The sequence below is a fragment of the Pseudophryne corroboree genome, chromosome 5 (assembly GCF_028390025.1).
Source record: "Pseudophryne corroboree isolate aPseCor3 chromosome 5, aPseCor3.hap2, whole genome shotgun sequence".
Lineage (NCBI taxonomy): Eukaryota > Metazoa > Chordata > Amphibia > Anura > Myobatrachidae > Pseudophryne > Pseudophryne corroboree.
Window position 1 is genome coordinate 609,030,753 of NC_086448.1, and position 24,390 is coordinate 609,055,142.

The 24,390-nt window shown below is 46.5% G+C and overlaps 1 protein-coding gene across 3 annotated transcripts in view; it reads right to left on the bottom strand.

Moving 5' to 3' along the window:
• RALBP1 (ralA binding protein 1) overlaps nucleotides 1-24,390 on the bottom strand; it is a 200,906-nt gene that overhangs the window by 49,187 nt on the left and 127,329 nt on the right. For all 3 annotated transcript variants that reach the window (XM_063923471.1, XM_063923472.1, XM_063923469.1), the window contains exon 3: nucleotides 5,019-5,462. In XM_063923471.1, coding sequence (XP_063779541.1) covers nucleotides 5,019-5,462 — 444 coding nt within the window. The remainder of the gene's footprint in view (nucleotides 1-5,018; nucleotides 5,463-24,390) is intronic.

Genomic DNA, 24,390 nt, shown 5'->3' on the forward strand with positions numbered 1-24,390 from the left:
CGCAAACAGGGAGTGAACATAATTCCGTACCTGGACGATCATCTGATAAAGGGGCCGTCCAGGGAGAGGTTGCTGGACAGCATTGGTCTGTCAATCAAACTCCTCCAAGATCACGGGTGGATTCTGAACCTTCCGAAATTTCACCTAGGGCCAACACGGAGGCTCCCATTCCTGGGAATGATACTGGACACGGAGTCGCAGAAGGTGATTAGTAATCCAGTCAATGGTTCAGGATGTCCTGATGCCCACCCGGATATCGGTGCACCTATGCAATCGCCTTCTGGGGAATATGGTGGCCTCTTACGAGGCGCTTCAATACGCAAGACCCTTCCAGCTCGATCTGTTGGACAAATGGTCCAGATCGCATCTTCACATGCACCAGAGGATCAGTCTGTCGCCAAAAGCCAGTATCTGCCTTCTGTGGTGGCTACAGATTTCTCACCTCGTCGAGGGTCGGAGGTTCGGAATTCAGGTCTGGATCCTGTTAACCACAGACGCAAGCCTCAGAGGTTGGGGAGCAGTCACTCAGGGGGTGCAGTTTCAAGGAAGATGGTCAAGTCAGAAAGTCATCCTTCCAATCAACATTCTGGAACTCAGGGCCATATACAACGCCCTTCTGCAGGCCTCATATCTTCTTCAAGATTGGGCCATTCAGGTCCAGTCAGACAATGTGACGGCAGTAACGTACATAAACCGACAGGGTGGAGTGAAAAGCAGAGCAGCAATGTCAGAGGTGTTAAGAATTCTCCTCTGGGCAGAAAAACACCCTGTGGCATGGTCGGCGGTCTTCATTCCGGGAGTAGACAACTGGGAAGCAGAATTCCTCAGCAGAAACGACCTGCAACGGGGAAGTGGGGCCTTCACCCAGAGGTGATCAGGTGCTTGACACGTCGATGGAGATATCCACAAATCGACATGATGGCCTCTCGTCTCAACAAGAAGTTCAAGCAGTATTGTTCCAGGTTGAGAGACCCACAGGCAGTGGCAGTGGATGCTCTGACGACTCCATGGGTCTATCAGATGGTGTACGTGTTCCCTCCACTTCCGCTAATCCCAAGGATTCTGAAAAGAATAAAAAGGGAAAAAGTTCAAGAAATCCTCCTTTTCTCCGGACTGGCCAAGAAGGGCCTGGTACACGGACCTTCTGGAGATGCTCCTGGAAGATCCATGGCTCTACCTCTTCACCATGATCTAATGCAGCAGGGCCCGTTCATCTATCAAGACTTAACATGGCTACGTTTGACGGCATGGAAGTTGAACGGCCGATTCTAGCCAGGAGAGGCATCCCTGACAAGGTCAACCCGACTATGATCCAAGCCAGGAAGGGGGTAACACCACACGTATTTGGAAGAAATAAGTCTCATGGAGTGAGAGCAGAAAATATTCTGCAGTGGAATTTCATCTGGGATGTTTCCGGCTTTTTCTGCAGTCGGGAGTGGATGTGGGCCTACATCTGGGCTCCATAAAAGTTCAGATTTCGACCTTGTCCATTTTCTTTCAGAAAAAATTGTCTTCTCTCCCTGAGGTCCAGACATTCTTGAAAGGTGTTCTGCACATCCAGCCTCCCTTTGTGCCTCCCACGGCACCTTGGGATCTCAATTTGGTGCTGCAGTTCCTTCAATCGGACTGGTTTGAACCGTTACAGGAGGTAGGCGTAAAATATGTTACGTGGAAGATCGTCACACGGTTAGCCTCGTCTTCATCAAGATGTGTGTCGGAGCTGGGGGCGTTCTCACAAGAGCCCCTATTTAAATTTTCCATGAGGACAGAGCTGAACCCAGGACTTGTCAGCAATTTCTTCCTAAGGTGGTGTCTGCGTTTCACATCAACCAACCCATTGTGGTTCCGGTTGTTACAGACACCTCTATTACTTCAAAGTCTTTGGATGTTGTGAGGGCTTTGAAGATGTATGTGAAGAGGACAGCTCGTCACAGGAAGTCTGACTCGCTGTTTGTTCTTTACAATCCCAATAAGATTGGGTGTCCTGCTTCAAAGCAGTCAATTGCACGCTGGATCAGGCTCACTATCCAGCATGCTTATTCCACGGCAGGATTGCAGATTCCAAAATCTGTACAGGACCAATCGACTAGGTCAGTGGGTTCTTTTTGGGTGGTTACCTGCGGTATCTCGGCCTTACAGCTCTGCCGAGCAGCTACTTGGTCAGGTTCGAACACGTTTACAAAGTTCTGTTAGTTCGATACTTTGGCCTCTGAGGACCTTCATTTTGGTCAATCAGTTCTGCAGGACCCTCAGCACTCTCCCACCCGGTTTGGAAGCTTTGTTACTTCCCCATGGTACTAAATGGATCCCCAGTATTCTCTAGGACGTAAGAGAAAATAGGATTTTAATTACCTACCAGTAAATCCTTTTCTCGTAGTCCGTAGAAGATACTGGGCGCCCGCCCAGTGCTTCGTTCTTCCTGCACTGTTACTTTGTTAAGTATTGTTGTTTGTTTCAGCTGTTGCTGTTCCAAGTTTGGTTAGCTTGGCTTTCCTCTTGTTTGTGTGTGCTGGTTCGGAATCTCACCACTGTCCTTTTATATCCTTCTCTCAAAGTATGTCCGTCTCCTCGGGCACTGTTTCCTAGACTGAGTCTGGTAGGAGGGGCATAGAGGGAGGAGCCAGCCCACACTATCAAATTCTTAAAGTGCCCATGGCTCCTAGTGGACCAGTCTATATCTTTAGTATATATGGTACTAAATGGATCCCCAGTATCCTCTACAGACTGCGAGAAAAGGATTTACCGGTAGGTAATTAAAATCCTATTTTCTTTACTCTCATACCCTACTGACCCTTGACCAACATTGCTGGGTGAACAACCCATTAAGAACCTTTTCAATTATTTACCTATTACCATTATGTAATAGGTAAATAAATAACTAAGTGGCTCAGGGAACAAAACATCAAGATTTTGGGTCCATGGCCAAGAAACTCCCAAGACCTTAATCCCATTGAGAACATGTGGTCAATCCTCAAGAGGCAGGTGAACCAACAAAAACCTACAAATTCTGACAAACACCAAGCACTGATTAAGCAAGAATGGGCAGCCAGTCAGTATGTGGCCCAGAAGTTGATTGACAGCTTGTTAGGGCGAATTGCAGGGGTCTGGAAAAAGAAGGGGCAACACATGCAAATATTGACTCTTTGCATAAACTTAATGTAGTTGTCAATAAAAGACTATGGGGTCTATTTACTAAGCCTTGGATGGAGATAAAGTGGACAGAGAAAGTACCAGCCAATCGGCTCCTAACTGTCAATTTTCAAACCCAGCCTGTGACATGGCAGTTAGGAGCCGATTGGCTGGTCACTTATCTCCATCCAAGGCTTAGTAAATAGACCTTTTTGACACTTATGAAATGCTTGTAATTTTACGTCAGTATACCATAGTAACATCTGACAAAAAGGTCTAAAAACACTGAAGCAGCAAACTTTGTGAAAACCAATACTTGTGTCATTCTCAATACTTTTGGCCATGGCTGTAATCAGTTAAAAGGGTATTGGAAAAAATCTAATGGAGAACGGAAAGACGCCAAGGGTCTAGGAACAATATTTATTGGGCTGGACATCCCAACTGATGCTGGTTTTTAGTCTCTCCTATTCTCAAATACTGATCTGGTCTCTACACAAACATCTCAAAATGCAGCTAGCGCACTGATTCCTAGTCACTGACATGCCCCTGTCCTGCCTTCAATCAGAGAATGGATTCAGTGCAGATTTTTTCATATCTGTGGATGACATCACAATGTTAGCGTCAGACAGATCCTCTGAATTTACTACCATTTGGTTTTCCTGGATGGAGTTTAAGGAGTCCCCTTTCTATTCCTCCAATTTTGACTGTTCTTCGTTGATTTTGGATTCAGGATGTTGACCCCTTGCAATGAGAATGACACACATTGTGGACTCCTTTTACTGCAGTTCATAATAGCCCCATTAGAAAACTGCGTAGTAATATATGCAGCAATTTCTAATGTCTGAATCTGTTCCTGCTTACTTGGGCATAAAGAGGAATAAACGTTTCTATATAATCACCTGATACAATGGATAGAAATTTCCCTTTTTTTAAAATGTTCGCACATTATGCTTAGTATCCATGAGAACCGCAGATAATTACAACTACATCCGGGACTAAACTTCCTGCTGTTGTCATCAGAGAAGACAACTTTCTGACACTCATCGGCAGCTTCTATTCACCAAGTGGAACCGGAAGCCGCACCCAACTTCCATTAATCGTAGCTTCTGGTAAAAGTGATAACGAGGAAAAACCTCTTAAAACGCGTTGGTGTCTGCTGTATGCTTCACCTTTACTTAGGCTTACAATACTATTCCTTTAAACCGGGACAAACACGAATTACACCAGTTCTATGGCTGATTAAAACCAGGTGAAATGCAGGCTTGAAGTCAGCAAGCCACAGAACCTGTGTAAGTTACGAGTATCCCAGTTTAAAGTGATAGTATGGCAATCCTAACTATACTGCACCCCTCTCCAGAGGATACCTCCAGTGAGACAGGCAAGGTGGGTCCAGATTTGGACTATCATATAGTATGGGGCCAATTGTTCCTTATTCTCTAATTTCAGATGCTACAATCAGATTTTTTGCGAGCTAATTTGTTCATCCTCTTTTACTATTAATACATTTGTTATTTTTACTTAATAATTCATCCTTGCCTATGTGAGAGATTATATATATTTTATACCATCTGTCCAAAATGAATACAGTATTTCTATAGAAGGAACACCACTATTTTGTTATTTTGATTTAACATTTATACCGACGTACTGCACTTCTGAAAATCTACCAAGGTAAGTATTCATCATTTATCCTATTTTTCTCATATACCTTATTGCACCTTTTTTTTTTTTTTTTTTAATTCCCAAGATACTCTATCACCATTTCTGTCCATCAGTCTTGCTTCTCCATGCCATATGATTTTTACAACGTTCTGGTTATCATACAGAAGCATGCAGTGACAAGTAAAGGCTGAAACTCCACTGAGCGTACTAGATCAACATCATGTTACCTGACACTCTGTAGATGCCTTCACATTTCATGCCATGTTGCTCAATGAAATCAATGCATTCCCGGAACACTGCTGGCAGCCGGATCCCATCACACATCATGGTTCTTTCCACAGCATCAGCCAGTGGGATGCCAAACACTGGCCTCAGCCTAGGTATATCTACAGGGGGCAGCTCTGGCTCAGGTGTGGGTTTCTTTTTTTTCTTCTTCTCTTTCCATTGCTTCACTACATCTGCAGCCGTCAGATCCTTGGACTTCTTTTCTTTGTGCTTATCTTCCTTGTGCTTGTCTTCCTTCGGTTTCTCCTTTATTTTAAAATCTTTCTCCTTCTTCTTAGAAAAACTAGGCTTCTTAAACACATGGATTCCTTTGGACCTCTTCAGTTTGGACGGGCTCTCTGCTTCATCACCGGAACTGTCCTCCTGGAAGGCAGCGTAACCTTCCGCTGGGAAAGGAAAAAAGTGCACGGGTTACAAACTATCACAATACACAAACAGAGTAATGAGTAAAGCCCATAAATAAAAGATAGCTTAGTACTCCATTAGTCAAAAATTAGGGCATCTAAAAGAAAACAAGAGGCCTTGCATGAAAAAGAAAGCTAGGAGAAAGAGGTGTTTATCTCATAGAAATTACCTATTGCTTAGTTTCTCCAGGATACCATTTATTTAGATTGAATTTACTTTATTCACTGCTAAAGTGTTACTTTATCTAATTTTAACTAATAAAAACAATATAGATACTGAAACAGTTTCAAGACAAAACATAACCTAATACACTACTTTCTTTTTTTATAATCTAAAAATGGCAATCCCAGATTTTTTTCTTATAAAATCGACAGGTTGTGTACCTTTTATTATGCTGTAACTCTGCTATTTGCAAAATTAAGCAGTGCAGCATATTTAGATGTCTATCACCACCCATATATATACTTTATGCATCTTCCCTGGGGAATGGAAACCAATCTGCAAGAGCCAGTCAATAATGGGCCTCACTAATGATTATGTGATAGCAGAGGAGGAAGAGTGATACATACAGTATTTGATAGGAGAAACTTTCAAAAGCGTCTCTGCTCATTACCTACAGTATACGACTGTGGTTGCCATAGTAATTGTAGTGTTCACTCTAGGCTGTTTTAGCAGGGCGCCGCGCCCTGCCCGTTTTTTAGCAGGCAAAACCCGCCCTGCCCCTTTTGCGGCGCCCTGCTAGAACAGCCGCCCGCTCCCTGCCCTCCCGGCGTGTATAGATGCCGTGCGCATGCGCGCGGCATCCATTCACGCATTGGGAGAGGGCTGGGGGAAGCTCAGCACCTCCGTCGGTGCTGGGCACGCCCCCAACAGTGACGTCGCCGGCCACAGACGCTCTCTATAGTAGCGTCTGTGGGCCGCCCCGCCCCCTAAAATGACGTAGGCGTGGCCACGCACCCTAATTTGCGTGGCCACGCCCCCATTTCGCCCGCGCACATGTGCCCCCGGAGTCCGGCGCCCTGCCCCTTTTCACTCCTAGAGTGAACACTATAATTGCATGGCACTGAGCAAACTATAAATTTACTGCAGCGTAAAGCACAACTGAAAAGGGAAAATGAACAAAACATTTTTAAAAATAAAGATCCCTAGTGATTTCTGTTACATAAAAAACAATTTACTTTACAGGGGATTGGTATTCTTATATAATATTGCAGGTAAATTTAGTAAGCTAATGCCCATCATGTAACATCGTTATGAGCCAGAGATGAAAGCACAATTTGGCCTCACCCTTATTTCTAAAATATATATATATATATATATATATAGAAAAAACAGATAAGATCAGAGCGACCACCGGTGGTAAAAACAGTATAAAACTAGAGATGTATATTTAAATAAAAAGACGGGATTTATTTATAACGAACGTAGTCAGTAAAAAATTTTTTAGACATACATGGCAATATATAAAATGCGTGTTTTCCTAAAAAAGTTTTTAGGTTAAAAATAAACCATAAAAAATTCAGAAAAAGGCATGAAAAGACCCAGATGTGTACTAAAAACAGGTCCTTATAGACATAAAAAAAGTACCATGTGAGGCTACCCCTTGATGAAGTCAAACCAGACGAAACGCGTTGGGTGATTCCTGTTATCACTGAAAATCCTCAAGATAAGCTATTCATTCTATTCATTACCTCTTTTTTAAATACTTTTTAGATACATTTATTTTTAACCTAAAAACTTTTTTAGGAAAACACGCATTTTATATATTGCCATGTATGTCTAAAAAATTTTTTACTGACTACGTTCGTTATAAATAAATCCCGTCTTTTTATTTAAATATACATCTCTAGTTTTATACTGTTTTTACCACCGGTGGTCGCTCTGATCTTATCTGTTTTTTCTACATTTCTTTTATCCTACACACGTACAAGTGTAGGTTTTATTTAAGATTGAGCAGACACCCCATAAAGAAAGGGGAGTGGTACTATAGAGATTAAACAGGGGAATATACTAGACATACTGTGAAAAACTATCTCTACTATTTTTTTGGCGCTGTCAGTTCACCCCATATATACATATATATATATATATATATAATTATCTCATATTAGCCCAGATTTGTGACTTTGTGCCTCATTAGCTAACGCTGGGCAGAGTCACAACACTGGGCGGAGTTAGTCAAATGAGTCACAGATCTGGGCAAATCTGTAGGAGACTAGGAGCAGAAGCAGATGGTATGGGCATGGCACAGGCAGGGGTGCATACCTCCCAGCTTTATTCAGGCAGAAGGAGTGACATACGCGCGGCGAAAAAGGGGGCATTGTCAACGAAAAGGGGCGTGGCTTCACGGTCACGAGCCACGCTCCCATTTTCGTCAGTGAGGGTGCATGCCCAGCGCTCTGTGAGCTGCTGGCATGCCCCCAGGGGCAGATTATGAGTCCGGGGGGCCCGGGGCACTTGAGACGGGGGGGACCTATCTCATTGCTGTGCCTGCTGCGGGTTTGGGGCGTGGCCTAATCGCGGGATGCGTGGCCACGCCCCCTTATGCAAATTCCGGATTTTTCTTTTTTTCCATGGGATTTTGGCCCAACAGCTAGGGGTAAATCCAGAGGAGGTGGTCGCTCCCCCCTACACACCCACACAGACAGAAGAAAACAGGGAGGCTGCTGCCTCCCTGCAACACCACAGGCCTTCCAACACGCAGCAGCGTGTGCTGACTGTAGCACAATGCTACTGCTGTTGCTGGCAGGGCGGGGGAGCTTCAGAGCTGGGACAGAGCTACTCCAGCCGGGGGGGGGCCCTAAAACTGTGGGGCCCAGGGTACGTACCCCCTGGGCCCCCCCTTAATCCGGCTCTGCTCCCGGGCCCCCCCCCCCCCCTTAATCCATACCCCCTGATGCCCCCTCTCCTCCTGTCTCCACTAAATAGATGCTGTGCGCATGCGCACAGCATCTATTCACCGCTGCTCTGCTAAGCAGAACAGCGAGTACAGGAGCTTCCGAACTGCCCACCCCACCACCGCTGGACACTGCGGCCCGCAAGTGGGACAGCGGGACAGACCAAAAAAAAAGGGACTGTCCTGCGAAAAATCGGGACAGTTGGGAGGTATGGGGGTGTGTGAGGGGGTATGCCATACAGACAGACGGGCACCGGCTCACTGTGTACTTGACCCCCCACATCAGCATACTCAGCAGGGGCTCTCTGGTGCGGAGGAACGTCACTTTCTGGCAGTTTTGTGGGGCACCTGCCGCTGTGCAGGTTCCGTACTGCCTGTTATCTCCAGCCCCGGCAACCCCACCGCTAACTGCAGCACTGCCGCCCGCACTTAGGTGCGCCCAGCTCCTTCTCACACTTTAGCCGGCGGGCAGCACTGCAGAAGTCCACACTGCTTGCAGGCTCCGACCCCCTCCTCCCTCCAGCCGCAGCGTCTCCTGGGGGCTAACCAGTCACTCCCAGTCTCCCCTTACCACAGTGCACGGGAGCCGCGAGGTCTGCGCTGCGTGCATGCTCTGACCCCCTCCTGCCTCCAGCCGCAGCGTCTCCTGGGGGCTAACCAGTCACTCCCAGTCTCCCCTTACCACAGTGCCCGGCAGCCACGAGGTCCGCGCCGCATGCATGCTATGACCCCCTCCTTTCTCCAGCTGCAGCGTCTTCTGGGGGCTAGCCAGTAACTCCCAGTCTCCCCTTACCACAGTGCCCGGCAGCCGCGCGAGATCCGTGGTGTGTGACTAAGGAGTGGGGGGGGGGAGGATGCAAGCGGGCGGAGGAAGCAGGACTCCAGCCTGAAAGAGTCAACCATGCCAAGTCTCCAGTAGCAGCAGATCCCAACAGGTTGGAGTGGAACAGCAGCAGCCAGCGGCAGTGACTCTGGTAAGACACATCTGTCTGTCACCACTGTTTAGTCCCTAATACCAATCTCTCCCGTGCCCTGTGTTCTGTCATGTCCCTGTCACCCCTGGCCTTACCCTGTCACCCCTGGCCTTGCCCTGTCACCCTTATCCTGGCCCTGTCACCCCTATTCTGGCCCCGTCACCCCTGTCCTGGTCCTGCCGCACCAACCCTGGCCCTGTCACCCCCTATCCTGTCCCTGTCATTTCTGTCCTGGCCCCGTCGCCCCTGTCCTTGCCCCGTCGCCCCTGTTCTGACCCTGTCACTGCATACCCTCCAACTACCTTTTTGGCAGGGACAGTACCTGCAGCGCCTCCAGACCCCTCCCCAATGCACCACACCTCCGCACCTTCCCCTACACCACATGCAGCACCCCACCCCTCCCCCACATGCTGTGCCTCCAGACCCCCTACACCACCCGCGGCTCCCACCCCTCCACCACCCACAGCACCTCCAGATCCCCTCCACCATCCACCCCCCATATATGTCTCCTCCCACACCTGCCCCCTTCTCCACCCGCAGCATCTGAAGACACCCTCCTCCATCCGCGGACCGCCTCACCCACCCCTCCCCCACCCACGGCACCCCCCCCTCCATCCACCTACAGCGCCTCTGGACCCCCTCCCCCCCCCCGCGGCACCTCCAGACCTCCTACCCCACTCCCGGCACCACCGCCCCTTCCTATCTCACAGCACCTCTGGAACCCTTCACCCATTCGCAACATCCTCGCACCTGCCCCTCCCCCACCTGCAGTGCCTCTGGACCCTTCCCCCATCTGAGCCCCCACTCCTCTGCCCCTCCCTAACCCGCAGCACCTCCCGACCCTTTCCCATCCACCCCCCCTCCCTCCACCCACAGCATCTACAGACACCCTCCCCCATCCGCAGTCCCCCCCGTACCCGCTACATTCTGTACATCGTGCCCTGCCGTCGCAAGGGGCTGCGCCTCCTTCACCATCGTACGCTCTTTCATTGTGCAATATTTAACCACTAACAAAGGAATACAGGTAATACTCCATATAATACAAACAGTTGATCTGTAGGGAGTCTGCACTTATAACCACGTATATCAGGGCCGCTGCTCCCCTAATTTCTAACAAAAAAGACAAAAGAAGAGGGGGCGCTCCATAGTGCATAAAAGTTTTAATTCAGACAGATAAAAGACTGTGAACTCCAGAGAGATGTGACTCGTACCAGAGAATAAAACACTGTGGGCTGGTTACCACACGACATGTAATGTTACCATCCAGGCAATACTCGTCCCGCAGTTTAACGACTCTCCAGAGCAGAACACATGAAGCTGCCAGCCGGAAAAGATGTTTTAGCTTCACACGGACCCGCCGTGTGTGTGAGCTGCTGCACTGGATCGCTTAGACACAGTAAAGGATTGCCGGAGGTGCAGATAGAGAGCGCACTGTCAGATCACACCCTGACCGGTTTCGTCTGAAAGACTGGGTCAGAATACCGACGCAGGCATCCCGATAGTTGAAATAGCAACAGGGGAAGGGTACAGTACTGTTCAGGATTGGGAATTTATTAAAACCCTTTTGGTGATACTTATTGAAGCCGAGGTGGACTGTAGAGTTTCATTATCCCTGATGAGATTAGGGAATATAACATCACCTAACTTCGACCTAAAATGTCATTCTCTGTTATGATGAAATCTATTTAGATACCAAATTAATTGAAAACATACTTGTGATTGGATATAACAATGAGAACCCTAGCCGGTCATAACCAGTGGTAATCCAATCTATTGTAAGAACTGATTGTTAACCCCTGATGAAGTCCTAACGGACGAAACGCGTTGGGTTTCGCGATTTCGGATTCATAAAGCCTTCACCACAAATTTCTGGTTGGAGATATATCTCTTCAAAATTCTGATTGTGATCACCTGATTGTAAAATCCTCACATCAACTGAAATATGTGTTTATGTAAGATTGTTATATCATTTTACTGAATTTTTAGTAATTTGTACCAAAGACGAATGTTTAGGTTGTAAATGTCGTCTGTTTGTGTATGAATAAAAACTTTTAAACATAGTTATTCTAAAGGCGTATTGGCTCCCACTAGAACCTTTTTCCTTTTCATATCTATTCTTTATACCTCATCTGACAGAAGGTATTTCTCAGTGGTTAGAGACTAGTGGTATAGCGCAGAAAAAAAGGTTACCTTTTATTTTAATATATATATTGTTTGCATCACGTTTTTTTTAATTTAAATATACTATCCTTTAATAATTCAATAATATGAGATTTCCATAGTATAAGAGCAGACTGTAAGACGGTTTACTGGTCTATATTACTATGGAGGCGCTTTGATGTAACTCATACATAAATCAGTGTAATATAGTTAAAAAAAAAAATCAGTGAATATCAGATTTTGAGGGCACATTCATACATTTATGCCTGAATTCATCAAAGTACAGCACAAAGAAAAACATATTCCACTTCTTTTTACAATTGTTATAGCATAGCAATAATTAACTTTTATATTTAATAAAACCAAAATACAAACTGTCCAAAAGTATACAAATGGGGTTGGGTTCGGGATCCCGGCCACCAGAGTGCCCGGCAAAGGGGTGAGCGCAATATTGCTGAAAGTCCGCACTTGGGACGGGCGCCCAGCATCCACTACGGACTACGAGAAATAGAATTACCGGTGAGTAAATTCTTATTTTCTCTGACGTCCTAGTGGATGCTGGGAACTCCGTAAGGACCATGGGGATTATACCAAAGCTCCCAAACGGGCGGGAGAGTGCGGATGACTCTGCAGCACCGAATGAGCAAACACAAGGTCCTCCTCAGCCAGGGTATCAAACTTGTAGAACTTTGCAAAGGTGTTTGAACCCGACCAAGTAGCCGCTCGGCAAAGCTGTAAAGCCGAGACCCCTCGGGCAGCCGCCCAAAAAGAGCCCACCTTCCTTGTGGAATGGGCTTTTACTGATTTTGGATGCGTCAATCCAGCCGCAGAATGAGCCAGCTGAATCGTGCTACAGATCCAGCGAGCAATAGTTTGCTTTGAAGCAGGAGCACCCAGCTTGTTGGGTGCATGCAGGATAAACAGCGAGTCAGTTGTCAAAGTCAGAAAATTATCATGATGCACACTGCCATATTTGCACCTCATATAGGTCCGTGCGTACGCATACCCGCTGTTACGTGCACCCGCAGGCACACGGTATGCGCATTTACGGTAGAGTTTATGTGTGCCTAGCGTGCGACTCAATCGTTACATATTTTTACCATATAATGTATTTTGTAGATTATGGTCCCTTTGATAGAATCTGAAAGTTTAGTTAATGTAGCATGTTCATAAACAAAGAGATCCCTCTTTGTTTGATACGAAGGGTCAGACAAGGGTTATACAGTGGTGTTTAGTATCCATCAGAAGAGTATTTAATTAGCAATATTCCGGTGTTGGTTTGAAGCGGATTAATCGCTTGTGCGAATAGTTATGGACATAAGAAGTTTATGTACTTTTACTATTATTTGCACTCACTTATCCATGCGGCGGGAAACCTAGTTTCCCACCCACCTGAGCAGTTGGAAATAGTCACAGCCCACCTGTATGAATCAACCTATGACCTTTTGTTATAATGCGAAGACGAATTCCTGTGTCCAATGAACAATAAGATTGTAGGGACCATTGTATTGTATTGTGTGTGGGGCATAAATAGACAAGCCGATCTGATCCAGCTCACTCTCTTCAACGGTTCTCATCACTGATAATCGGGAGCTGGATATTCAGAAAGGCGCATGCGATCGTTCCCTTTGTGCGTAAGTTTTCTCCGCAATCATATTGTCTTTATTGTTATTGTGAGCCATATCTCTCTCTCTCTCTCTCCTCTTTCTCATTTTCCCTTAAACGTAATTGTATTGTATTGTATTTCATGTGTAGTTATCTGGTTAGTTAGTCTATGTTATATTGGTAGTGTATGACTTGTATTGTATTAATCCTTTGCAAATATAACGTTCATATAGGGTGTTAGAACCTAAGGTCGGTATCTGTGTATTTCTTATATTTCTAAGTATTCTAAGAGCGTCGGAGACGCTCGAACAGCTTTTAAGTTAATAAAGTTACACAGTGTTACATTTACACTCTATCACTACACCAAGGTTTACTGCATAATACACTGTTTTATGGTATAGTTATAAAGGTTTTACACTGTGAGCGTCAGCGCCGCTTGTGATCTCCTCGTGGTCCCGAGCGTCCGCTACGCTAATAGCGTATCATTACGTTAGTCGGCAGCCAATAGCGTGCCTGCCTGAGATCTCTTGGCCGTGAGCGAACGTGACGCTTGAACGTCTCGACTACGGCTAAGCGATTGTTACGCAACGTGCGTACCCTTACGGTATTCCATACGTCAATAGCGTACAGTGTTCTTAGACCTCTTAAAAGGGTTTTAAGTAAGATAAATATTTAGCTTTATCAATTGGGGGCTCGTCCGGGTCACAACCTCACAATTCATACACCACATGCAGTGTCAGCCTTGCTAAATTCTGCCCAAACCAGACACGTCTCATCAGCGCGGTTTACAAGATGGGAATTGGCACTAATGGCCCCCTTAAACATCACCATAAGGAGATGCAGTGCATTAAATCCTGCAACATATCTCCCAGGTGTGCCTGGACAGGCACAAAGGGTGGAGGATGAGAGTGGTGGGGAAGGAGGATTTAATACAAAAGATGACATGCATGATTGTATGGAATATTTGACCCAAAATTTCACGGCAAGGCCTGACAGTGACAACCCACTGGAACATGTAGATCTTACTTTCTACACTGACGGTAGTTGTCACAGACCGTCAGACTCGGGAGACTTGTGTACTGGATACGCAGTCGTAGATGACCAAGGCATCATAGAAGCAGAACCGCTAGGCCCACCTCACTCAGCCCAGGTTGCTGAACTGGTCGCCCTAACCAGAGCATGTGAATTGGCTAAGGGCAAGTCAGCCAATATCTACACCGACTCTAGATACGCATTCGGGGTAGTCCATGATTTCGGAGCCCTATGGCGCCTCAGAAATTTCATGACGGCAGCTGGTACACCGGTAGCGCATGCAGCTCACATCAAAAGGCTTCTAACAGCGATACAGGAACTCGACAGAGTGGCTGTTATCAAGTGTAAAGCACACACATATAGCCAGGACCCAGTATCACTTGGTAACAGCCGAGCAGACGAAGCTGCTAAGTTAGCAGCTGGTACCCCCAGACAGACAGACACCACACAATTGATGGTATTTAATACCATCAACACACAAAAGTTGTGTGAAATGCAAAATTTGTGTTCCACACAGGAAAAGGCAGTCTGGAAGGCAAAAGGATATGGCCAGGAGTCCTCAGGACTCTGGACGGATGGACAAGGTAAACCAGTGGCCCCCAGAGCATACCTTCCATGTTTAGCTGAGGCAGCACACGGGCTGACTCATCTGGGCAAGGAGGGAATGTGTAAGTTGGTAAGAGCATATTGGTGCGCCCCAGGATTTTCATCTCATGCAGGTAAAAGAGCAATGTCATGCCTTACCTGTTTGAGGAAGAATATCGGAAAGGCAATACCAACAGAACCATCTCATATCCCACCTACAGGCGGCCCTTTTCAGGTAATACAGATTGATTTTATACAATTACCCCCTTGTCGAAATTTGAAATATGTACTTGTTTGTATAGATGTATTCTCAAATTGGGTCGAAGCATTTCCAGCGGCCACAAATACCGCTATGTTTACTGCTAAGAAAATTGTGCAGGAATTTGTATGTAGATACGGTATCCCTAGAATAATTGAAAGTGATAGGGGTACCCATTTTACAGGTGATGTCTTTCAAGGAATGTGTAAGTTGATGGGAATTGATAGTAAGCTGCACACTCCGTATCGCCCCCAGGCGAGTGCGAAGGTGGAAAGAGTGAACAGCACTATTAAAAATAAACTGAGCAAAGTTATGGCAGAAACGGGATTGACATGGCCAGAAGCTTTACCCATTGTACTATACAGCATCAGAACCACTCCCAGGTCCCCTCTTAATCTGTCCCCTTTGAAATCTTGTTTGGTCGACAACCGCATGTTATGATTAACCCTCAGGATGATTTGAAGTGTAACAATGAAGTGACTGTAAAATACCTGGTTAACATGAGTAAACAGCTAAGGAATCAAAATGATAATTTGAAGTTGGTGATTCCAGATTTGCCAGATAGTAATTGTCATGACATTGAACCTGGGGATTATGTAATGATACGGAATTTTCTACGCTCAGGTTGCCTTACTGACAGATGGGAAGGACCATACCAAGTCTTATTGACTAGCACTACAGCATTGAAGGTTGCCGAGAGAGACACTTGGGTTCATTCGTCCCACTGTAAGAAGGTTGCTGATCCAGAGAGGTCCCGTGATAAAGAACAGACGGTAGAGGAAGTTGTATCACTGGAGTGTCTGTTTCAGGAGGACTGAGGCGGCACCTGAGCATTGAAAATCATAAGATCGAAAGCAGTTGTCGATTCCCTGTTCCCTTTTATTGTTTTTCTCCAACTTCCCATCCCATCTCCCTCAAATTATTTCTTTCCCCCTTCTCATTCTTCTCCGTTTCCTCCTATAAGATGGACTTGCCCCAAGAGACTGTGATCCGGATTTTCCTGTTGACCATGATGTTGACCAGAGCAGTCTGTTCCGGCGAGAGTACCATGGAGGTCGAGAGGGGTTCTGGAATGGGTTCTGATGACAAAGATGGAGGCGTAGTTTTCCAAGAACAACTTAATCAACAAGTAAAGGCGAGTATCAGAAAACGATCTGATAGCATTGACAATAGAAGGAATTGTGAAGGATTGTTAGCTGAAGAAAACTGTATCTGTAGGCTCTGTGACAATGTAGTTGAGGATGGGTGCATCAAGAAATACCAATCCAGTTTTAATATCCACATGGACCGGCATCCATTGAGTGACTATCACTCCTTAGTGGGTAATGTGTTAAATCAGACAGATTGTTGGGTATGCTCTCAAGTACCTCAAGGCCATAGCAAATCAGGGCTAGTACCTTTCCCTTTAACGGTAGGAGAGGTACTTGAGCTAAAGGGTGGGAGACCGGTGGACAGGAGGTTTAATATCTCCAGTCCTCCTAGTTTGAAGCTCCACCAATATCATGTGGATAAGTCCCTAATATGTTTTAACATTTCCAATCCCCGAAAGCCGGGAAATTGGGAAGTGTCATGGAGTAACCAAACCATGACCTTTTCATATAGAGCAGATAGAATGCCTACAGATACAGAGCTTATACGCCGCATAGCCAGTAGAGAAAAATCTTTCCGATATAGGTATACCCTAGGAAGTAGGATTACGAGAGTTGGAGAGGTATCACCAGGATACTGTGCACATATCGTACAAACTGATACGTGTACTAGACAGATGGGAGAACTAGGGTTAGGAGATTTCACATGGAAGATGTGTAATATGGTTATGTCCTACTCTGTCCCATATGTTCTCCCCGATGATGCATATTTCATATGCGAGAGGAAGGCGTATAAGTGGCTTGCCCCAAACTCTGAAGGATTGTGTTATATTGGAAAAGTACTGCCTGAAGTAATGACTGTATCACATGCCAAAATGAAAGATATACACAGTGGTGCCCAAGCTCCTTATACTCACACCCATTACGAGCACGTAGTTAAAAGGCAACTGACAGAAAGGACAGAGCATTCGGCCTCTGGCATGATCCATGAATCCACCGGAATTCAGGTTCTACTTGCGCTAGATTTCACTCGCACCGCTAGAGGAGTGCTGAACTATAAGTATATATCTGCGCTTGCAAATTTATTAGACAATATCACTGAAATGTATGACGACACTTTTAGGTATACTGGAAGAGAACTTCAAGCCTATAAAACAGAACTGGTTCAGCATAGGATGGTTCTTAATTATCTCACAGCAGTGACAGGTGGATATTGTGTCACACTGGCAACGCAGTACGGCGTGAAATGCTGCACATATATTACGAATAGTACCGAGGATCCGGTCGAGGTCATAGACCAAAAGATGGATGACATTCTCCAATTAAAGTGGGAATTTCGCAGGAGACACAATCTCACCCTTGCTGCTGTGGGTAATGAGCTGACTGGTTGGGTGTCATGGTTGAACCCGCGAAATTGGTTCTCTGGTTTAGGAGAATGGGCTCAAGGAGTCATAATGGATGTAGGGAAGTTTCTCCTATGTATCTTGGGTGTTGTCATATCGATTGGCTTGATATTTAGATGAGGTCAGGTTTTAATGAAGTGCAAACGTAGTACCAGGGTAATGAGTCTAAGGAGTGAGGAAATTGTAATTCCAATGGATTTGATTTATGACCCAACGGTAGAGACAATGATGTGATGAAAATGCGATTATACAGTCCGTTTCTTTCACCTGTTTCTCCGTTTTCTCCAAGGTAAAAAGACCCACTTGGACGAGGAATTTGATGATCCTGTACACAGACAACAGATGGATTAAAGAAGAAGTTTTGACAACCTTATACACAGATAATTGATGAACTATGCCATAGACCCCCAGTTTCCCTAGAAATTTTAAATTTACGCTAGCCCAACACTTTTGTAAGTCTATGGACATTGACAAAGCTTTTTGCCCACACTTTTTGGCAAAAGCCCAAAGAAGACTGCATTCAACAGACACCAGACAAGACTTCAACCGACAAATGTTCATTAACCTGACATAGAATACCACTGCATTTACCATAATTGTTCTTTATCTTCATTTCTACAACCTTCAGGTAATGACACACATAGTCGATAGGGAATACAGGCACAGATATCAGCAATCACATATCCCCCCATTCATGTATCATCAACTAAAATGTGTTCCCCGTTTTGTTGCAACCAAAAGCCGAAAAGAGCTCGGTAACGTTTGACAGCCCATCCACAGACCCGTACCGCGGGATAAGAAGGAATTCAAATGTATACTTCGCAATACCTCGAAGCTTGATTTAAGACACGTACGGCACGATGATACATGACCCCCCAAACATGGATTCATACACACATGCTTCTGCTATCTCACTAGGTCATACCCTTTTCACACCTTCTCTCCTCCCTTACCCAACCATGGAAATGTATTTACACATGACATATATTTTTCTCTTTTTGAAATGTTTTAGAAAGTGGCAGTTATTGTTGACTGCCAAAGGGTGGACTGTCAAAGTCAGAAAAATATCATGATGCACACTGCCATATTTGCACCTCCTATAGGTCCGCGCTGCGCATGCGTGCACTCTCCCGTGCGTACGCATACCCGCTGTTACGTGCACCCGCAGGCGCACGGTATGCGCATTTACGGTAGAGTTTATGTGTGCCTAGCGTGCGACTCAATCGTTACATATTTTTACCATATAATGTATTTTGTAGATTATGGTCCCTTTGATAGAATCTGAAAGTTTAGTTAATGTAGCATGTTCATAAACAAAGAGATCCCTCTTTGTTTGATACGAAGGGTCAGACAAGGGTTATACAGTGGTGTTTAGTATCCATCGGAAGAGTATTTAATTAGCAATATTCCGGTGTTGGTTTGAAGCGGATTAATCGCTCGTGCGAATAGTTATGGACATAAGAAGTTTATGTACTTTTACTATTATTTGCACTCACTTATCCATGCGGCGGGAAACCTAGTTTCCCACCCACCTGAGCAGTTGGAAATAGTCACAGCCCACCTGTATGAACCAACCTATGACCTTTTGTTATAATGCGAAGACGAATTCCTGTGTCCAATGAACAATAAGATTGTAGGGACCATTGTATTGTATTGTGTGTGGGGCATAAATAGACAAGCCGATCTGATCCAGCTCACTCTCTTCAACGGTTCTCATCACTGATAATCGGGAGCTGGATATTCAGAAAGGCGCATGCGATCGTTCCCTTTGTGCGTAAGTTTTCTCCGCAATCATATTGTCTTTATTGTTATTGTGAGCCATATCTCTCTCTCTCTCTCTTTCTCTCTCTCTCTCCTCTCTTTCTCTCTCATTTTCCCTTAAACGTAATTGTATTGTATTGTATTTCATGTGTAGTTATCTGGTTAGTTAGTCTATGTTATATTGGTAGTGTATGACTTGTATTGTATTAATCCTTTGCAAATATAACGTTCATATAGGGTGTTAGAACCGAAGGTCGGTATCTGTGTATTTCTTATATTTCTAAGTATTCTAAGAGCGTCGGAGACGCTCGAACAGCTTTTAAGTTAATAAGGTTACACAGTGTTACATTTACACTCTATCACTACACCAAGGTTTACTGCATAATACACTGTTTTATGGTATAGTTATAAAGGTTTTACACTGTGAGCGTCAGCGCCGCTTGTGATCTCCTCGTGGTCCCGAGCGTCCGCTACGCTAATAGCGTATCATTACGTTAGTCGGCAGCCAATAGCGTGCCTGCCTGAGATCTCTTGGCCGTGAGCGAACGTGACGCTTTAACGTCTCGACTACGGCTAAGCGATTGTTACGCAACGTGCGTACCCTTACGGTATTCCATACGTCAATAGCGTACAGTGTTCTTAGACCTCTTAAAAGGGTTTTAAGTAAGATAAATATTTAGCTTTATCACAGTCTTCCTGACTCCAGCCGTTCTGGAAACATATATTTTCAAAGCCCTGACTACGTCCAGCAACTTGGAGTCCTCCAAGTCCCGAGTAGCCGCAGGCACCACAATAGGTTGGTTCAAATGAAACGATGATACCACCTTTGGGAGAAATTGGGGACGAGTCCTCAATTCTGCCATGTCCATATGGAAGATCAGATATGGGCTTTTACATGACAAAGCCGCCAATTCCGACACACGCCTAGCCGATGCTAAGGCCAACAGCATGACCACTTTCCACGTGAGATACTTTAGTTCCACGGTCTTAAGTGGCTCAAACCAGTGGGATTTCAGGAAATCCAACACAACGTTAAGATCCCAGGGTGCCACTGGTGGCACAAAAGGGGGCTGAATATGCAGCACTCCCTTAACAAACGTCTGAACCTCAGGCAGTGACGCCAGTTCTTTTTGAAAGAAAATGGATAGGGCCGAAAGCTGGACCTTTATGGACCCCAATTTTAGGCCCATAGTCACCCCTGACTGTAGGAAGTGCAGGAATCGACCCAGCTGGAATTCCTCTGTAGGGGCCGTCCTGGCCTCACACCAAGCAACATATTTTCGCCATATACGGTGATAATGCTTTGCTGTCACGTCCTTCCTAGCCTTTATCAGCGTAGGAATAACTTCATCCGGAATGCCTTTTTCCGCTAGGATCCGGCGTTCAACCGCCATGCCGTCAAACGCAGCCGCGGTACGTCTTGGAACAGACAGGGCCAAGTTGCAGCAGGTCCTGTCTGAGAGGCAGAGGCCATGGGTCCTCTGTGCGCATTTCTTGCAGTTCCGGGTACCAAGTCCTTCTTGGCCAATCCGGAACAATGAGTATTGTTCTTATTCCTCTCTTTCTTATTATTCTCAGTACCTTGAGTATGAGGGGAAGAGGAGGAAACACATATACCGACTGGTACACCCACGGTGTCACTAGGGCGTCCACAACTATCGCCTGAGGGTCCCTTGACCTGGCGCAATATCTTTTTAGCTTTTTGTTGAGGCGGGACGCCATCATGTCCACCTGTGGCAGTTCCCATCGCTTTGCAATCTGTGTGAAGACTTCTTGATGAAGTCCCCACTCTCCCGGGTGGAGGTCGTGTCTGCTGAGGAAGTCTGCTTCCCAGTTGTCCACTCCCGGAATGAACATTGCTGATAGTGCTTGCACGTGATTCTCTGCCCACCGAAGAATCTTTGTGGCTTCAGCCATTGCCATCCTGCTTCTTGTGCCGCCCTGGCGGTTTACATGGGCGACCGCCGTGATCTTGTCTGACTGAATCAGCACTGGCCGATTTCGAAGCAGAGGCTCTGCTTGACTCAGGGCGTTGTAAATGGCCCTTAGTTCCAGTATATTTATGTGTAGAGAAGTCTCCAGACTTGACCACAGCCCTTGGAAGTTTCTTCCCTGAGTGACTGCCCCCCCATCCTCGGAGGCTTGCATCCGTGGTCACCAGGACCCAGTCCTGTATGCCGAACCTGTGGCCCTCGAGAAGGTGAGCACTCTGCAGCCACCACAGAAGAGACACCCTGGCCCTTGGGGACAGGGTGATCAGCCGATGCATCTGAAGATGCGATCCGGACCACTTGTCCAACAGATCCCACTGAAAGATCCTTGCATGGAACCTGCCGAAGGGAATGGCTTCATATGAAGCCACCATCTTTCCCAGGACTCGCGTGCAGTGATGCACCGATACCTGTTTTGGTTTCAGGAGGTCCCTGACCAGAGATGCTAATTCCTGGGCCTTCTCCACCGGGAGAAACACTTTCTTCTGTTCTGTGTCCAGAATCATGCCCAGGAAAAGCAGACGCGTCGTAGGAATCAGCTGCGACTTTGGAACATTCAGAATCCAGCCGTGCTGTTGCAACACTTCCTGAGAGAGTGCGACGCTGATCAACAACTGCTCTCTGGACTTTGCCTTTATGAGATCGTCCAAGTACGGGATAACTATAACTCCCTTCTTCCGAAGGAGTATCATCATTTCGGCCATTACCTTGGTAAATATCCTCGGTGCCGTGGACAGGCCAAACGGCAACGTCTGGAACTGGTAATGACAGTCCTGTACAACAAACCTGAGGTACTCCTGGTGAAGTGGGTAAAAGGGGACATGCAAGTAAGCATCCTTGATGTCCAGCGACACCATAAAATTCCCCTCTTCCAGGCTTGAAATAACCGCTCTGAGCGATTCCATTTTGAACTTGAATTTCTTTATATAAGTGTTCAAGGATTTTAAATTCAGAATGGGTCTCACCGAACCGTCCGGTTTCGGTACCACAAACATTGTGGAATAGTAACCCCTTCCCTGTTGAAGGAGGGGGACCCTGATAATCACTTGCTGGAGGTACAGCTTGTGAATTGCTGCCAGTACTACCTCCCTTTCCATGGGGGAAGCTGGCAAGGCTGATTTGAGGTAACGGCGGGGGGGGAGTCGCTTCGAATTCCAGCTTGTATCCCTGAGATACAATTTGTACAGCCCAGAGATCCACCTGTGAGCGAACCCACTGGTTGCTGAAGTTTCGGAGACATGCCCCCACCGCACCTGGCTCCGCCTGTGGAGCCCCAACGTCATGCGGTGGACTTGGTGGAAGCAGGGGAGGACTTTTGTTCCTGGGAACTGGCTGCATGGTGCACCTTCTTACCTCTACCCCTGCCTCTGGCAAGAACCTGACCCTCTTGCCTTTCTGAGAATGAAAGGACTGCATTTGATAATACGGTGCCTTCTTAGGCTGTGAGGAAACCTGAGGCAAGAAAGTCGACTTCAGGATAGCTTCCTGCTTTCTATCCGCAGGCCCCTTTAGGGCGGCCGTATCCTGAGACGGCAGGGCCACCTTTTTAGATAAGCATGTCAGCGCCTTGTCCACCCTAGGGGATGTTTCCCAACGTAACCTGTCCGTTGGCGGGAAAGGGTACGCCATCAGTAACCTCTTAGAAATCACTAGTTTCTTATCAGGGGAACTCCACGCTTCTTCATATAATTCATTTAATTCATCAGATGGGAGAAAAGTCACTGGCTGCTTTTTCTCCCCAAACATATAAACCCTCTTGGTATTAACAGGGTTAATCTCAGAAATGTGTAATACATCTTTCATTGCAATAATCATGTATCGGATGGCCTTGGTCATTTTAGACTGTAAATGTGCCTCATCATCGTCGACACTTGAGTCGGACTCCGTGTCGACATCTGTGTCAACCATCTGAGATAGAGGACGTTTATGAGCCCCTGACTGTTTCTGAATCGCCTGGGCAGGCGCGGGCTGAGACCCCGGCTGTCCCAAGGCTGCAGCGTCATCAAACCTTTTATGTAAGGAGCTTACATTGTCGTTTAAGACCTTCCACATATCCATCCAATCAGGTGTCGGCCCCGACGGGGGCGACACCACTTACCTGCCCTTGCTCCGCCTCCACGTAACCCTCCTCATCAAACATGTCGACACAGCCGTACCGACACACCGCACACACACAGGGAATGCTCAGACTGAGGACAGGACCCCACAAAGTCCTTTGGGGAGACAGAGAGAGAGTATGCCAGCACACACCACAGCGCTATATAACACAGGGATTTTCACTTATAATAAGTGATTACCCAATAGCTGCCTTATATGTTTTATTTGCGCCTAAATTTATGTGCCCCCCCTCTCTTTTTTACCCTTCTTGTACCTGGATACTGCAGGGGAGAGCCTGGGGAGCTGCTTCCAGCGGAGCTGTGAAGAGAAAATGGGGCTGGTGTGCTGAGGAAGAAGGCCCCGCCCCCTCAGTGGCGGGCTTCTGTCCCGCTTTCTGTGTAAAAAAATGGCGGGGGTTTTTACATATATACAGTTCCAGACTGTATATATGTATTTTTATTGCCAAAAGGTACTTCAATTGCTGCCCAGGGCGCCGCGCCGCGCCCCCCCCCCCCCCCCCAGCGTCCTGCACCCTACAGTGACCGGAGTGTGTAAGTGTGCTGGGAGCAATGGTGCTGTGCGCTACCTTAAATGAAGACAGGAGTCTTCTGCCGCCGATTTTGTCGTCTTCAAGCTTCTGTTCTTCTGGCTCTGCGAGGGGGACGGCGGCGCGGCTCAGGGAACGGACGATCGAGGACAGGTGCCTGTGTTCGAACCCTCTGGAGCTAATGGTGTCCAGTAGCCTAAGAAGCACAAGCTAGCTGCAAGCAGGTAGGTTTGCTTCTCTCCCCTTAGTCCCACGTAGCAGTGAGTCTGTTGCCAGCAGAAGCTCACTGAAAATAAAAAACCTAATAAATACTTTCTTTACTAGTAAGCTCAGGAGAGCCCACTAGGAGCACCCAGCTCTGGCCGGGCACAGATTCTAACTGAGGTCTGGAGGAGGGGCATAGAGGGAGGAGCCAGTGCACACCAGATAGTACCTAATCTTTTCTTTAGAGTGCCCAGTCTCCTGCGGAGCCCGTCTATCCCCCCATGGTCCTTACGGAGTTCCCAGCATC